General features: G+C 41.2%; 1 protein-coding gene across 1 annotated transcript in view; it reads right to left on the bottom strand.

Moving 5' to 3' along the window:
* The window catches only part of RPGR (retinitis pigmentosa GTPase regulator), a 109,323-nt gene that overhangs the window by 61,692 nt on the left and 29,022 nt on the right, over nucleotides 1-18,609 (bottom strand). The window contains exons 4-7 of the mRNA XM_025205297.1: nucleotides 17,626-17,688; nucleotides 12,285-12,443; nucleotides 10,973-11,122; nucleotides 3,647-3,805 (exon numbers count right to left, since the gene is read on the bottom strand). Coding sequence (XP_025061082.1) covers nucleotides 3,647-3,805; nucleotides 10,973-11,122; nucleotides 12,285-12,443; nucleotides 17,626-17,688 — 531 coding nt within the window. The remainder of the gene's footprint in view (nucleotides 1-3,646; nucleotides 3,806-10,972; nucleotides 11,123-12,284; nucleotides 12,444-17,625; nucleotides 17,689-18,609) is intronic.

Below are 18,609 nucleotides of genomic sequence, written 5' to 3'. Positions count from 1 at the left end.
ACGGATAGCCTGGAGAGGGTTCAGAGAAGGGCCGCTCGTATGGTTAAGGGCCTACAGACCAAGCCCTACGAGGAGAGACTAGAGAAACTGGATCTATTCAGCCTCCACAAGAGAAGGTTGAGAGGCAACCTTGTGGCTGCCTATAAGTTCATCACGGGGGCACAGAAGGGAATTGGTGAGTATTTATTCACCAAGGCACCCCCAGGGGTTACAAGAAATAATGGCCACAAGCTAGCAGAGAGCAGATTTAGATTGGACATTAGGAAAAACTTCTTCACGGTTAGAGTGGCCAAGGTCTGGAATGGGCTCCCAAGGGAGGTGGTGCTCTCCCCTACCCTGGGGGTCTTCAAGAGGAGGTTAGATGAGTATCTAGCTGGGGTCATCTAGACCCAGCTCTCTTTCCTGCTTATGCAGGGGGTCGGACTCGATGATCAATTGAGGTCCCTTCTGACCCTAACATTTATGAATCTATGAATTTTCTCTCTACCCCATAAGCAGAATTATTCTAGCCCAATGCAACAAATGCTAGACAACTGCACACTAAACAGAAAGGGCCCAATTCTAGCCTTACTGAGGCTTTGTCATTGACAAGACTTGGACAGACTGGACTCAGTTTTGGAAGATAATGTAAGTCCTAAATCCCTACTGACTTCAAGGGGGTTGAGGTTTTTCAAACCACCACAGGGTCATGGTCATTGTATTGTACTCATTAACAAACATATTAGGGACAATCTGAATGTATCCTCCATGGAAAAAAAGAGAGTATTTTATTAAATGTGATTTTTTAGATAAGCCTCTTACTATTAAAAATAAGGACTGCCTGAAACAATAAGACTATCCTTAATCCCCACTCTAATTCTGTTTTGATACAGAACTTTTTTAACAGAATCATTTTATCGAAATAGAAATAGGATTTGTGACTTGAAATAAGTCAGTTATCCAAAAAAAACTTTATCACATGTGAAAATTCAAAGAAAACACAAACCACAAAACTCTCTTCAAGTGACAGCAAATGTTTTGAAATAACAAATCATTTTAAACTTAGAAAATATACTGTCTGACTTTGACCAAAGTGTTCAGAAAACTTAATAAACATGAATAGGAATATAAGCTAATGAAGGAAAAGAACATGTGAAAGTGTAAAATTTAAAGCTGAAAAACTATTTAAGGACCTTAAGAGAGATAAGGAAGTGATATGAAGGAAGAGTATCAAAGGTATTTTGAGTGGGGGTGATCTAAGGAGGCAAGAGTGAGAATACATTTGTACCTTTGATGGCTATAATTATCAAAGCCATAGCTTACTGGCTTGCTAACCTGTGCCCGAGGTCTGCGGTTCCCAATTTGTGGTACTCATAACACAAGTGGTACGCAAACAACCTATCAGTGGTATGCGTTAACAGATTTAGTATAATTACAGAATTTATATAAGTATAGTACACTGGATATTTGATTTCTATATACGCCTTCTTCCTTATTTGGTTTTTGGCACTATCTAGCAATTGTTGTAGAATGCTGCTCGCGTGACTGCAGTCGAGCGTGGACAAATCATTATTTAATAAAGGGGGATACACATAAATAGACCAGCACTTGCACCCCTACATGTAGAACCATCTGTTTTCTCTCAAACTTTCTCAAATTCTGTGCAGATTCACCATCTTGGCTTCAGCTGCATGAGGGTGATTTTCTATGGTTTGAGCTCCTGTTGTATTATGCACAGGCATTACAATCGAAAGCTGTTGCATAAATACTAGTAATACCACAATGGAAAGGTGGCTGACTTCAGCTTCTCTGAAGAGAAAGCACACTGAAACAATGGGAAACTTGAAGAATCAAGAGAGTTGGACCTTGAAGAAGCTGCTGATTTACTGGGAAGTAGTACAGCTCATGTTGTGGGATTGAGTGACGGAGCTGCTGGCACTTCTGAAACAGGCCCAGCTGCTGCAACAGTTGGTAAGCGTAAGATTACCAGAAGGTATGATCCCAGCTATTTGGAATTTGGATTTACCTGGAGTGGTGAAGAAAGTGAACCAATACCTCAGTGCGTGATCTGCTACGAACTCCTTTCAAACCACTGCATGAAACCTTCGCTTCTTCAGCAGCATCTTCATACAAAGCATAACTCTTAAAGACAAACCTCTTGATTTTTTAAAAAAGAAAACTCAGCCAGTTCCAAAACCATAAGAAAACAATAACTGCTCTAAGTGGTGTTAATGCAAAGGCATTGGAGGCATCATAAAAAGTAAGTTTAAGGATCACTCTGACGTGAATGCACATACAATAGATGAGACTCTCGTGCTTCCTGCTGCAAAAGACATTGTTTCATCTGTTCTTGGAGAGAAATTTGCAAAACAGTTGGATGTTGTTCCTTTGTTGAACAACACAGTATCAAGAAGAATGGAAGATATGGCTTGTCAAGTGAAAGAAAAACTAACTGAATGCCTCAAGAAAAGCAAGTGCTTTTTGTTGTAATTATATGAAAGTACAGATGCAACTAATTTTGCTCAACTTCTTGCATATGTAAGCTTTGAAGCAGATATGTTAATTAAAGAAGATGTTTTGTTTTGTGAAGCTCTGTCAAGTCATACAACAGCAGAACAGATATTCAAGAAAATGGATAACTTCATAACCGATAATGGATAGCGTGTGCACCAACGGGACATGAGCCATGACCTGCAAGTCAGGAGGCATTCCAGCAAAAGTGAGAGAAGTTGCATCTGCTGCCAAATTCACACTGCAGTATACATTGTGAGGCTCTAGCAGCCAAAACAATGCCTGCCAATCTTAAGGTCATTTTAGATCAGGCAGTAAAGGTGGTCAGTTTAGTCACTGCATGGCCACTCAATTCATGATTCTTTTCTCTTCTGTGCAACAAAATGGGGAGTGAGCATGAAAAGCTTCTCCATACCGAAGTGAGATGGCTCTCTCATGGAAAGGTGTATTGACCCCTGGTCTAAAAGATCAACTGAGCTTCTTATTGCAGAGCTTGTAAGTAAATAACTAATTTTTCCATTTGATGTGAATATTTTAACAGAAGCCAGTGAAAATAATAATCATGGAAATAACATATTAGGAAAGGATCTGGGTAGGTACTAAGCAGTCAGTCTATCTGGAACATTTTGAGTAAGTTCAAACTGCTTTGGGAGAACTACACATGGAAAATGACAATAACCAATCCAAGAAAACTTACAAAATGTTATCAACACTTCCAAATCTTTGTCATCTCTCTCTTTTTTTTAAATCAAATCACAGTCTCTTGGAAAAGTATTATAAGACAGTATTGTATAAAGAAGCAGAGAAATTAAGTATCTTGCCCAAGTTTATGGACGGAATCTGTACTAGAACTGGGACTCAAAATCATCCGTCCTGTATTTGGCTCACTGAATCATGTTTCATTCCTCTTCACTATGAAAATATAGCTAGGCACAAAAGTGACAATCTACTTACTAAATATGAGTACTTTATATTTTTATATAAAGGGGAAATATTTCTTATAGAGAAAAAAACAAAAGAACCAGAGCGATCACCTTCATGCCACTAGAGCACTGCTCAGGCATTTTCTTACACTTTACAAGATTCTTAGCTCTATCAAGCAAATGAAGTCTATTGATTACAAGATCAGAAAAAAATAGCCAAGAAACCTGCATACCTGTAAGTGCCACTGTATGTCCTCCACCACAGGCAACCTTTTTAACACTTTCCAAAATCCCTGATACAGGCTGTGGAACCTTACTGTTTTTCAGTTGTTCAGGTAACAAACCCAGTTTTCCATTCTCAGGCTCTCCAAAAGTGTACAGCTGGCCATCTCCTATAGAGATACAAAAGAAAGCAAGATTTATAGGGAAGCATCCAAAAGCAAAGCTGGCCCAGTTTTTTCTCATGCCTTTATAATTGATAAAATGTCCTTTGTTTTTGCATTCAAAAAATTATTACAGCTCCAGTTCTATAAAATAATGTACATCTTTAATCCGTATCGACTTTGAGGTGACTGAGAATTTTCAACCCATCACAGGATCATGTTCACTGTACTCATTAACAAACACACCAAAGATGACTGGAGTGTATGTATATTCTATGGGGAAAAAAAATAATTGTAATGTTTCCCACCCAGGGAGTCTGTCAGGAAGAAAACTGAGCTGTAAGGCATACATCTCTTATTGCAGTTACTAATTAAGTCAACTGGAGTTAATTGCGAGGAATCTCAGAAGATACTGCCCCTATTAGTGGAAAAGGCTTGGGATTTTGTTGGAAAATTCATATTCTAATATCCTAGGAAGTGTGAAAAAGAGGAGGAAAGCAGTACAAATATTGTGGAAAACCTGTTAATGATTGGCACTACAAAAAGAGCTATTATGCTATCTTTTAGAAATATGTGGTATTGCATCAAGTGCTTCAAGATTCACCCACGCATTATCCCTACCAGAATTAAGTATAAGAAATTTGTATACAGGTTCGCAAATGAATTATGTGTGTCAGTATTACATACCAGCCCTCTGGCAAAGACCACCATAGTGAAAAGTAAATCCTTCCTGTGGATTAAAACCTTAAAAACTTAGGGGAACCCAATTCTCAAACTGTTCGGCCCTAATTTTGGGTGATCCATTCTCTTTGTAAAAATTTTGTTTGTCATTACTCAGTTCCCTGCTGCTGCTGTTTCTACTATGCCAATTTGAATTACTGTATTTACGTGAATCTAAAATGAGGTTTCCCCCCTACCACCCTCCCCCTCCACAGTCAGCATGGGGGGCTGTTCCTCATCTTATGTTTGCCTACAAAGCAGGGGAAGGGGGGAAGGGGCAGGGGGCTGTTCCTACTCTGGCCCTCAGCCCACTTGGGGGCCAGAGTCAGATCTGTAGCAGTCTCCTGCTCCCCAATCTGCTTATCCTCCACAGCCTTTCCCCCCCTCTCCACCCCTCTTACTGTCAGGTGCAGCTCAGGCTGGGTTCCCTCCTGGACATGGAGCACATGGAAACTCTGTCCCCTTCATGGCCAGTCGGCAGCACCAACACTGCTGCATGGCTGGCATTGGCTGTATTTCCACATGCTGTGCTCCAGGAGGAAACAGCCTCTGAGAGTAAGGAGGGCAGGGGGGAGGTGTGGGAGACACAGACAAAGGAATGAGGGCAGGGAAGGGGCAGAAGAGGCAGAGACTCTGGGGAGATGGAAGTGGGGGGTGCAGGTGGCCAGGGGCCAGGAAGGCTGCATGGGGAAAACGTGGGTAGGCAGAGGGCAAGGGGGCCACCTGACCCCCACCCCTGCTTTCCCTGTAGTGGGGGATGGGAAAAAATGTAAGACAATCCTGCAATACTTAGATTCTATACCTGGAAAATTATAACAAATAGATACATTTTCCATATACAGAATCTAATTCCTGGAGTCATCTTAAATTCAGAGCCAACTTACATTCAAGTAAATACAGTAGCTCCTAATCTGCCCATCTATTTACCCTTCTACTATGCTGATACAAGAAATAAAGGCTTCAAAACTAACATCTACTATGATATTTATATGCTTATCTAATTTTCTATTCTGAGAATTTTCTTTGGCATTCTGCAGCCTTTATATTTATATTGAATTGCTCCTATTGTAAAGAGGCTCTCTCTACATCAAAAGTTGCAGGATGCAGGCTTTTTTTTTTTTTTAAAGAGCCACAATTATAGCAATTTCATCTTGATTTTTATGTACAAAAACACTAGAATACTACTATTAAAATCTGTTTACTGACTAGGGAAATGAATCAAAGCCTATTTACAGTAACAATAGGTCAGAGACAACATTCTCAGTGGTAATTTATTACTTAATAATTGTACAGTCAATTGAGAAGTAAAGCATTATACCAAATATTATTTATTAGTTATTTTGGGGTAATACCAGGACTGCATACCAATCAGATTTTACACAAAATCAGCAGGACAGAAAACTGATCATGAATTAGTACTTAGGACAATTTTTGTGCTCAGATGTTCATATATCACTCCCATCTATCAATCAGTAAGAACTGCATACAATTAGATAAGAATTGGCTCATTGAAAATATTTGGATAAAATATCACAACATAAAATTAAATCTCCCTAAGAAAATCCTAGGGACCAAGAACTGACCACTGATATCAACTTTATGGCATGCTGTGTGCGCCACATTAGGAATCTACCTAATACCTGGCATTCTTCCATCACACTACAGGTGATAATGACTGTCCTCTCTTTTGAGAGGTCTTGATCTCTCAGCAAAGCTTTTTTTCTTCTACTAATTGTTCATGTGCTTCTCTTGGGAATTTTTCCTTTCTCCAGTTTCACAGCTGTACCTACCATTCTTAATCATCACTCAGACCTGATGAAGAATGCCTTGCATTCGAAAGCTCATCTAACTCTATCCCAACTTTGCAGTTGGTATAAAAAAAAGATATCATCCAAAAATCCTTGCCTTATTTAAATCTCCCTGCATTCTGTATGAAAAAAGTAATTTTAGGTTTTTTTAATCATAGCTTGATATAAGGAAGTACAAGGATATGCAAACTTTTAACATGGGGTAAATCCAAGACAAATAAATGTTTAGGCTAATGTAAAGAGTAGCTGCTCAAGGAAATTATAGGTGACAGCTACGTTTATAATTAACACACAGTACACTATATGATGTTTCATTACTGACACATAATCATCACAGATACCTATATACAATGTGTCTGAGATATGTTAATTTTATACTATAGCAGAATAAACGTTAAAATTAATAAAAATGTATACAATTAACAGACGCTATTAATATGTCCCGAAATCATCTGAGAAATCATAACCAAATGCTATGAATTGCTAACCAATTTTTAAAAATTAACTTTAATAAAGATATATTTTAAGCATTCCTGAAAAATATAAACTCAAATTAGTTTCCAGAATATGAACCTCTACTACTATATTTCTTAGAACAGATGCCAAATTTGTCCCTTTACTCTACCTCTCTCTCAGACTTTGAGCTTCTATTGGCAATGACCATGTAAGAAACAAATAAGTCTAGACAAAAATTGAAAATAGGAAAGAATTAAAGGTAATCATAGAAGAAAATTGAATGCAAAATCAGGCATTAAAGCTACATATGTACTATATTATCAAAACAAGCAGGTATCAGCAAAATTGTAACTAAGAAAGTTAAAGACCTGAAGCCAGTGAAATCCTAAAGGGACAAAATGGGCAAAAACAGAAAAAGAAAAAAAAATACAATTTTAATTTTGACAATAGAAAAGAAATACACCATACTGTTGCACAGATTTCATTTTCCTCTCCTGTCTCTTTATTTGGGTTTTATGAAGAACTGTGGGTCAAATCTGTCACTAACAATTCTATCTAAGTCATCTAATAAGCACCAGGGCTATAAATGTGTTTTTCCTCAGCAAGAACAAACTTTCTTACTGAGCACATGTTTTATGTTTGTGGAATTTTGTTTCCTGATTATTTGAAGGCAGATTTGGCAAAAACACTTAGTATATATAAGGGGTTGCGAAGAGCTCCCTGTCCTTGGAGACAACCAGCACGTTCAGGAGGTACAGAATGTCATCTGTAGCTCTTGAGCTGCTCTATTTCATTAAAAGGTACAGAATTTCTTCCCCCACATCCCTGGAGGAAGTACTCAAGTACTTTTTCTCTGCTGGTCTACACAGGCTTGCATGAAAATTTCTCATGCAAGAGGGAGTTTTTCTATTGCTTAATTACTTCTTTGGGAGCCCCTATGGCTTCAGTTTTAGTAGGACAAAATGCATCTTCATCTTAGCCTGAAAAGATCCTTAAACTAGCTGAACTGGCGCTACTGCGCATGCTCAGTAGCAATCCAGTTTGGCTACATAAGCAACGATGTCCACTTCTGCCCTGCTGAAATCCAATGTCAGCTGAGAACACACATTAATTCCACAAAAAGTCTCTCAACTCTTAGCCAAAAAGCCCCCAAACATCAGTGTTTGACACTGAAAGCAAGGGAGAAAACGTTCTCCTCTTCCTCAGTAGCCTATTGGGTAAGGTAGCTGCCCAGGAAGTGAAAGACCTGGATTTGAGGTCCAGCTAACCTGGAGGGCATTTGAACCCACCTTTCCTATTTCACAGAAGAATGTAATAGCCACCAGGTCATGGGCTAGGTAGGGCTTGACAGCATCTTCCACCCAACTTGGAGATGCCAAGCCACTAGTTGGAAAAGACAGCAAAACTCATAAAGGCAAAAGGACAGCATGCAAGAGAAAGTGTGACTGTAGCCATCAAGAGGGGTACTAACCTGCAGTGGGAATCATGGGTTCTAGTCCCTGTTGCCAGAGATATTTTGGTATTTTAAACTAACCTACTTTGTCTAACAGCACAAACAGTCCAGGGTTCAATGCCCGCAGTGGGAAGGGGGACCCTACAATGCAGGTTTATCACTTTCTGTGAAAGCAGATTCATTAATATCAGGCAAAAAGTGGAGCCCACCAGTGCAGCTGGCCCTCTGGCCCCTTTCTTTTACACTCAGATACCTCCCCTGAGGGAGCTGGATTCTAGCAGATGATTCCATGAGCAAGTTCTGATTTCTTAGGAGATGGGATCAAACAAGACCTAGCATTAACGAGGCATGTAAGGCTGCAGACTAAGAAAAGGGAAGAAGTATATACATCCTCCTGGAAGGAACAGGATCAGCACCTCAAGGTGCACAAGGCTGCCTTTTTGGCTATGGGGAGAGCTATGGGCAGAATTCTGTTTCACTCTGCACACCCACATGACACTTATCCAGCTGTGCAAGTGTCATTTTTAGCATGTACACAGCTTTGCAATCCTAGTTCATGTGTAGTGTGATTGTGTAAATGTCCATTCAGCTACTGAGCATGCTCTGTAGGCTGAATGGATGTGATGCTATACATATATAACTGCATAAGCACAAGCCCTGAAATTGCAGCCAGGCAAAATCCCATGAAAAACAGGTCTTAAAATGCCAGAGAAGGAAGGCAGCCCTCACATATTTCCGTTCAGAAGTGTAGTGGTTAGGGCACTCACCCAGGAAGTGGGAGACCCAGATTCCAGCTCCACCCCCCTCCCCACACACACACACAGGGAGGGTTTGAATCTATAATCCCTTACATCCCAGAACAACAAGAGGCCATAGATTAGGAATTATCCAGGTCCCTCTCAGCTCTTCTTTTGAAAATGGGCTACTTCACCTTACATTTACTTGGGTGGAAAGCAATGGGGAAGTTTCTGCCTCACTGGGAACAGGGACCAAACTGGCACCCAAGGCCTTCTCCCTTCAAGAGTAACAGCCATCTTGCTGAGTTACACACCTAGTTTGTCCATCTTCTGCTGGCGCCATACATCTTGCTTTCGTGCCTGCCCAGGAAGCTGACTTCAAGAGGACATTTCTCCTATACCAGTGGGGGCAAACCTTTTCGGCAGACATGCTTTTCTGCACCCTCCCCAAGTGCTACTTTGATTCCCTTCTTGTGCCTAATCTGCTGCTCTGCTTTCTGCCTCCTGCCATATGCTCCCTGCCCCATCTGCTGCCCTGCTTTCAGCTTCTTGCCCTATCTGCTGCTATACTACATACAGAGACTATGCATGCCATGTAGGGTTTGTGCCACAGGTAGGCCACCACCATGCTATACCACTCATGATGACCCAGTAAACCTTCCATGTCATTGGTGATTATGATCCTTCTTATTGCTTGAAGTGTGGGGTGATGACAACCAAGGGTCTATGGTCAGCAAAGGTTTTCTTTCTGTGTTGTAGTAGGTTGCTGTGGGATATCTGAGTGGCTATTTCAAAGTTACTGATTATATAAAACTTACCTGATATGTCTAGTACTCAATATATTGTCAGTAGGGGTGCAATGATAAAGGTTTTCGGGGCCTATACCGACAGCTGATATTTAAGGAAGCATATCGGCTGATACCAATCTGATATCCGATACAGCTGGCATCAGGTGGTAAGTCCGGTGTGGTGGAAGGGGAGGGAAGGGGCATGGCGGGGCAGATCAGTGTCTCCCACAGTGAGGGAGGAGGCAGAGGCAGGCGCTGGCCAACCCGGGCGGGAGCAGTATGTGATACAGGCACAATTTGCGGGGTATGGGTAGCTCCTGCGGCTGCTTGCACCCTGGGAAGGGGGGGGTAGGGGTGGAAGATGTGCCTCCAAATCTGTGTGGGGCGGGCTGCAGCATGGAGCTGGAGCTGGCACTTTGCTTGCTAGGGGCTGGGCCTGGAGGGAGTGCCGATGGCACTGGGAGGAGGCTGCAGCCACCTCAAATTTTGCTGCAGCTCTGCTCCAAGCCCTGCACTGCTGCCCGCCACCTGGCACAACACCGATTAGATGCTCCACCTCCATCCAAGCACCGGAAAAAGTCAGGCTGCACCAGTGATGGCATAGGGCTGGAAGTGGAGCTGCAGTGAAATTTGGGGTGGCCCATTCCAAGCCCAGCCCCCAGCAAGAAAAGCCCCACGCTGCACGGGCTCCGTCTCACCCCGCAGCTGCTGCATGACCTCTGCCGCACAGATCCGGGGGCACATGCCCCCCTGCCCTCCCAAGGTGCAAGCAGTGGTGGCAGCTGCCCCCCATGAGCCGCGCCTCTGTTCTGCCCCTCCCCTCCCCCCCAGCTGGGCAGTGCTTGTCTCTACCCCCTCTCTCACCGCAGGGGGCATTGATCTGTTCCCCCCCATACCCTTTCCCTCCCCACTCTCTTTCCGACTAACCAGCTGGAGGCAGCTCTCCATGCTGCTGGCTCTGCTCCGTGCTGTGCTGTGGCTGCACACAGCACGGGCATTTATCAGCCAAATTATCGGCCCCATCGGGTCGATATCCGATATAAACAATTTTCTTTATATCGGTACCAGTCTGATATTGGACCAATGTATCGATGCACTTGTAAGTGTCATCAATTTTCAGCGCAACTTAGTAAGTAAAAAATAAATAAAAAATAAGACCCACAGTTTGGAAACTACTGGCATAGCTCTATTAAGTATCATATTAATTCTCTTACTTGTTACTAAGGCAGAGTGATAATATCCACACGAGACCCAGGAAACAGGTTTTCCAATATCCACTTGACAAGGAACACACGCATTGGCTTCATGTGCCATGCCAATCTGACCTTCAGAGTTGTCACCCCACATAAAAAGCTGTCCATCCTCTAAAATGGAGAGAGAGAATGTGAACCGAGATAAAACCAAAGCCATGTTTATATAAGCAATATTTACATTTCTTTGTGGCTTCCAATCAGAAGCACTTTGCAAACTATGTCTGCCACTTATAGCAGGATGACTTTTGAAGTCTGAGAACAGCCAGAATTCAGGACACCTCCAAACAAGGCAGCGGGGTCAGGGACACAAAGGTACCCCTCAAATCCTCTGAAAGGTGCCTGGGAATATTTAGTAACCACCTCAGGCCACAGATGGCAATTTTGAAAATTATGTCAGGAATATTTATTCAATAAAAAATAAGGGTGAGGACATGAGAGATAAATTGATGGACATCTGTGTACTGAAGTTCTGGTGAACTTTATAGACAAAAAGTTTACTCCCATTCTTACTGGTAACTACCAGGATAATTCCCCCACACCCACTTTATGTAGTAACAGGAATCCCATTTCTTCTTCTTTTCAACTGGATTCTCAGAGTTTTGACCTACCTCCAATGTTTCCCACCCCCTCAGCCTAACCTACCCCCCTCAGATCCTAACTTTCAAACTCCTAACTTTATTCTGTCTCTGTCACATTGCTTATAGTAGATGTTCTCCTGTTTGTCTTGGATAAAGTCTCATCCCTGAAGAAACCAGCGAGGTCATCAGGGAGTCAATGAAGCAAAAAAGTGGTGTGCTAATCTCTAGATAGCACGGAGCTTTCTTTGAATAGCACTTCCCAGTTGAGGAAAGGTATCTCTGTGTGAAACAATCTCTACCTGAAGCAGCCCCTGAAAAACTGTTTGGACTTACAGCCATTGCTTAGCAAATCTCAGGAGAGTCTTAGTCACTGGCAGGAAGACAAACAGTGCAGCAAATACCTTACTACATTTTCTACTGGCTGGCTACCCACAGGAATTACAGCCTCAGTTCAGACCATTTAATTCCAGTCATGCACTGAAAATGGCTGCTAAAAGGCTTGGTTTGGGAAAGGAGTAGGTAAGGATGAGATTGAAGACAGAGAAAAGAGGTCTAGCAGCAGGTGACTAAAAGCAGTATAGTCATACCGATTATCAAGTCTCCATCGCTGGGATGTTGAGGGATAAGTCATACTGCCTAAAGCTAAAAAGAAAAAAACCTCATTTTTAATTCATTAGTTGTTATTATTCACTCACCAGTTAATGCTGCTGAGATGTACGATCCAGCTGCCAGCTGTCTGATCTTGTACTCGTTGGTAAAAAAACTAACTAGATGAAACGTGCTTCTTTCCTCTGTGTCACCTAATCCCAGCTGCCCTTCACTGTTACCTCCAGCAGCATATACATTTCCTTGTTCTGCACATAGAAACACAAATGTAATGTGCACATGTAATATACATCCGTAGCAACATCAAATCAGGGAAATCAGAGCAATTCAGCTTAATTTTTTTCTACAGAAAAATGTTATGCAAAAAATTTGGGCTGTTACTCTAAAATATTCTACAGCTAGCATTAGAAATCATTGTTTTAACTAAGCAAGCTGCTTACCTATATATTGGAGACTAGGGAAATTCTAATGGTTTTCTATGTATTGAAGAATGACTTCAAAAGTAAAGGAACTAATTAAATATATATTCTGTAGTTCCTGTAGCCTGCAAGCAAATTGGAGCTACATTGGCATAATCCTGGTATGAACGGTCTGTAGACAAATGACATGTCATGGGGTCCTCAGGGATGGCCATGATGCCCCTAGGGCTTCATGACTATGCTAGCTTCGTCCTGCTGGTGCCTTCTAATCTTTCCTGCCACGACTTGTTGGTTAAGATAGTACGTAGGGAGGCTGCCCACAAGTTTGTGTAGCCACGGTCCTGTTGAACACCACTAAACCCTGTGTGTTCTTGGATCTCTTGTCGGGTCCCACTCCAAGTCGGTGCCTCACGAGACACCCTAATCCTTATAGGCTAGATGTGTGGCTCCAAAACCTCCCCTATTAGCATCATCTCAGTCCAGCAGTGCAAATAACAACATAAATATAAGCCCCTGTGCTATAACATAATAATAACGATGCAGGCCACACTCTGTCTCTTTAAGAAGACAACCTTCTCCCCGAGCATTGAGTGCCTCCTAGCTTTGGGGACCTTATGAGCTCCTGGAGCTCTATTAGTCATACAAGCAGCAGATCAGGCAGCCAAACATCTCTGAGTAGTTCTTTCCTGCAAGAGCTCCTTCTCCTGACAGCTGCCAGAGAACTAACTCCTGCCAGCCCCAGCCCTGGGGCTTATATGTGCCCAGGGCCCTGCCTCCTTCCATTCAGCTGACTGGTTCTAAGATGCCAGCTAACTCTCTCATTAGCCTGCTGTCTAGGCAATCTGCAGCTGTGGAGCTCTGCCTCAGCTCACAGGGCTCTCTAGCTAGTATGTCTCTATTCTTAAAAGAGCAGGATCACCTTAGCACCCTGCGACAATGAAGTAACTCCTGGGAAGTCCAAGTTACCAAATGTATCTATAGGTAAACAAGACCAAGGACCAATTCCTCTGGTAATTAGCCCAAACTGGGGTAAAGTTGTTCTATTCTGAGAGAGTAGAAATTAATGTCCCCTCTTGTTGCCTTTGTGTAGCCATAAGAGTTTTATGGTGGCACAAAATGAAAGCAAATAGATCTCCTTACCCTTTGTCATGCCACAAATGCCCAAATTTGTAGCAGTGACAAAAGGTAGTAATAATTTGTGCCACTTTATTGCCACAGAAGTCAATCTCTTTATGGTGGGAGAACATGGGCAGCCCACGACTGCCTGCACTCTCCAGCTACTATAGAAGCACCTGCCTGACTTCCCCAATTTCCAGAGACATGCCTCCAGAATCTCCAGGGTGCCTCAAAGCAGGGGAAGTTGAGGGTCCCTGTTTCCAGCGACATGCCCCGGCAATCTCCTGGGTGCATCTCTAGAATCATGGGAAGTTGGGGTTCCCCACGTTCAGAGATGCACCCCAGAGCACATCATGCATTGCCTAATAAGACCAATGGGCAGACAAATGGCCAAAGTGGATCAGCTGAAGAAGACCACACCAGAAGACAGGCGGGTGATCCAGGCTGAACTGGACAGGCTCAGCAAGTGGGCGGATGAGAATCTGATGGTGTTCAACGCCGATAAATGCAAGGTTCTCCACCTTGGAAAGAAAAACCCACAGCATCCTTATAGGCTCGGCAGTGCTATGCTAGCTAGCACTATGGAAGAAAGAGACTTGGGGGTCATCACTGACCACAAGATGAACATGAGCCTGCAATGCGATGCTGCAGCTAGTAAAGCGACCAAAACACTGGCTTGCATCCATAGATGCTTCTCAAGCAAATCCCGGGACGTCATTCTCCCCTTGTACTCAGTCTTGGTGAGGCCACAGCTGGAGTACTGCGTCCAGTTTTGGGCTCCACAATTCAAAAAGGATGTGGAGAAGCTTGAGAGAGTCCAGAGAAGAGCCACACGCATGATCAGAGGTCAGGGAAGCAGACCCTACGATGACAGGCTGAGAGCCATGGGGCTCTTTAGCCTGGAAAAGCGCAGGCTCAGGGGTGATCTGATGGCCACCTATAAGTTTATTAGGGGTGACCACCAGTATCTGGGGGAATGTTTGTTCACCAGAGCGCCCCAAGGGATGACGACTAGGTCGAACGGTCATAAACTACTACAAGATCGTTTCAGGCTGGACATAAGGAAGAATTTCTTTACTGTTTAAGGTCTGGAACAGCCTGCCACCAGAGGTGGTTCAAGCGCCTACATTGAACACTTTCAAAAGCAAACTGGATGCTTATCTTGCTGGGATCCTATGACCCCAGCTGACTTGCTGCCCTTTGGGCAGGGGGCTGGACTCGATGATCTTCCGAGGTCCCTTCCAGCCCTAATGTCTATGAAATCTATGAAATCTATAAAGCTATGCCAGGACACACCCCAGTATAGCTTATCTGCTTCATTTGGCAACATTTGTTTCTAGCCAAAGAGGAGCAGAAACCTGATAGCAAGAATTAAAGTAAGCTGTCATGTGCACACATTAAAAGAAACTTTGACCTTTTTCTATCTGCATGGTTGTTTTTATCTGAAGGTTATAAAAAGGAATAATTTATTATTTTGTTCTTTTGCAAGATGCACTAAAATATAATCACAGGAAGTACATCAAGTAAAACTAATTTTCTTGGGTGGTGGAGGAGAGGGAAAATTAGAAATTGAGCTGTTTCAAAATACATGAAAGTAAGTTGTGTATTACACATGTATCACAAGGAATAGTCCAACTGACTAACTTAAGACAAATTATCAAATTCCTCACAAGAAAGCTACAAATCACTACAGGAAAGATTCTGCTCTATGGAGAGAGATAGGTAAGGTCAATTTACTTCTGAGTCCCATATAAGCTTATGTCAAGGGAGGAAGTGGTGCGAAGGCCTTCACCTAGATTCTACAGAATCTGAATGTCACCCTCAGGATTTTTTTTGTTATAATTTAAAATATTACATTTCTTTTAAATATTATTAAATACTTGTTTCTCTATTGGTGCAGGATAATACACAAGTTAAATACACTCTCCAATATGCAGCCATGACCATGACCTACAGAGAATGGCTATAATATAGTCATCACATTTACAAATAACTTGGAAAGAAAACATATGTAAACAAAAAGTGTATATTTAACAAGTGAATTAGGTTGTGTGGGTTCTCCCTGGCTGCTGCTTAATAATTTGCATTATGGTAGCACCAAAAGCCCACAATCCTGTAGTAGGAGCTCCACAAGCACACAGCAGGAGCTCGACAAGCAATTCACTTGTTAAATATACACTTTTCATTTACTCATGTTTTCTTTCCCAGTTATTTGTAAAATGTAACAACTAAGTTATAGCTATCCTCTATACGGCATGGCTTCATACTGAAGAGTGTATTTAATTTGTTTATTATCCTGCACCAACATAAAAAGCATTTAATAATACTAGCAGAAATTTAATATTTTAAATTATAACAAAAAAATCCTGAAGGTGACATTCAGACATCTGTAGAATCTAGTTGAAGGCCTCTGCACCACTTACACCCTTGACATAGGCTTATATGGGACTCAAGGGTGAATCAACCTCACCTGTCTCCCTCCATAGAGCAGGATTTTTTCTGTAGTGATATGTAGCTTTCTTGTGAGGAATTTGATTCTTAAGTTAGTCGGTTGGACTATTCCTTGTTATACCTGTGTAATACACAATTTACTTTCACATATTTTGAAACAGCTCAATTTCTAATCCCCGCCCCCGAAAATTAGGTTTACTTTATTATTATTATTATTTAGATTTATATCCCACCCTTTATGCAGGCATGCACAAACACACACACTCATTGTCTTCTAACAATACTTAATTCTGACATAGCACTGTCATGTACTATCAGTGCAGATACATAATGTTGCAAATTTCCTTGTGCACTGTAAAATCCAATTAAAGTTTATATGTACATACATATACATATACACACACACCATTTATGTATGCTATAAAACATTTAATCAAATGCTAGTTTTAACAAAAAGATTCTGTATTACACAGAAGAGCTTCTTTTATAAACATATCTGCAAATTAATTACAGTACACAGGAGTTCTCATGCTAGACTGGATGAATGGTCAATCTACCCAGTATATTTTCTCTGGAAATAAACAGCACTTTATAGTTCAGAGAAAGGCAAAGAAGCCCTAGAATATATGTTTCCAACACTGTAAACAGGGCAGGGGGAGCAATTCATTCTTTAATGGCAGAGTTAATCAGCTTGTATCCCTACTCAGTTACAAATACACAGAATATTTTAACACGTACAACTACAAATGTTATTGGGGTGCAGATCCTAAAAATTATCTAACTATAGTATCTGTTTTAAGTAGTAAATTCCAATCTGATATAGTCACTTATTACAATGTTTGGTTACGTTATATAACTAATTTACAGTGTCCTGTTTATATGAGCTCCAACACAGGGAAACCCTTCAATATGCCAGTATTCTTCTTACAACATCACTGTAGGCTCCCAAAAATTATGCCACTAGGATGGTGGTTTCTTAATATTAAAAGTATGACAATAATTTGGATCAACTCCTTACATACCATACAAAATTAAAGCACCATCTTTTAAAGCTTAAAATTTCCTCAGTAAAACAGCAATAGAGTATACTGAATTTTATTAAAGCTTGATAAGAGCTTCAAAACAGTATGTTGTATACATCTGAACCTTTCCTGAGATTAAATAAAGTGCTGGATATTATTACCCTCACATTCAAACTAAGCAGGAAGAAATTCTTCAAACTGGCTATTGCTAGCAAATTTTTACATAAAAGTAATTTATTAACACCATACCATGGAAAATGTATTTTAAACATTCAAAGCATTGAACACCTAAGAAATGGTTGAATTATTAGCAGCCAGAATTTTCCACTAAAAGCTCGCAGGAACTGGAAATATGCATGAGATCAAGAACACTATTTCACCTTAAGTATTTATCTTGTACATAAATGATGTGGCTTACATACCTGTGTAAACTAAAGTGTGGTTTCTTCCACAAGCAGCAAGTTTCACTTTTTCTGGTTTTAAAGCTATGAATTAAAGTATGAAAATAAGTTTACAATAGGTTGACAGGCATTCCAAATCATCCTCTTCAGTCTAGTCAACTGATCATTTCCTGTTTGTACCAGCACTATGTAAAATTAGAAAATAAGCTGGAAATTCTAAACTAACACCTAATGTACCCCCCACATTAATGAAAAATATCACATTTTCACTAAGTAAACTAAAACAGAGGAATCCACTGAAGGTTTTTAACCAGGTAAAGTTAACTGCAAGAGGTCACATGCAACCAAAAACCACACACTTACTGTTTATGCTATAGAATACTCACCAGAATGTAGTAAGTTATGCTGCCAACTATGTGGTTGCCATTTTCTCCAGTGTCATTACTTAAATAATATTGCCAATCCTCTCTCTTGCTTCTCCTTTGTTTTGTACCCTTATAACCCTTCCATTGTGTTGTCTCACTCTATACTACCATACCCCTGTTCCCTCAAAAATACACACTTTACATGTGATGGGCAACAGTCTGCCCTATTTTCACATCTGGATACCTATTCCCCTCCAGTAATTCCCCTCACCATTTCCCAAATAGAGAAAAATACTCAATGACTTCTTCCTAACATCTGCTCTTTTCATGTCTGACCACCCTTCTTACTGTTTCTCACCACCCTGTTCATTCACCCACCATGAAAACACCCACAATCCCATTCATCAATTGATTCATTTTCTCCTGCACTCAACCCTAACAAAGCAGAGAACGAGCGAGACTTTATGAGGGTGGAGAAGGAAGAGCAAGTTGTACAAAAGTTAACTGACAGAATTATTTCTGACTGGCAAAGATGACTGATTTTTATGTTTGAGAAGTTAAAACTAGCTGAGAGAGAGACGAGGCTGTGATGAAATAAAAACTGACACAAAAGTATGAGTATTTATTTATTCCCTCTCTC

This window comes from Alligator sinensis, unplaced genomic scaffold, assembly GCF_000455745.1.
Source record: "Alligator sinensis unplaced genomic scaffold, ASM45574v1 scaffold243_1, whole genome shotgun sequence".
NCBI classification, from domain to species: domain Eukaryota; kingdom Metazoa; phylum Chordata; order Crocodylia; family Alligatoridae; genus Alligator; species Alligator sinensis.
This window is presented reverse-complemented; position numbering and strand designations above follow the sequence as displayed.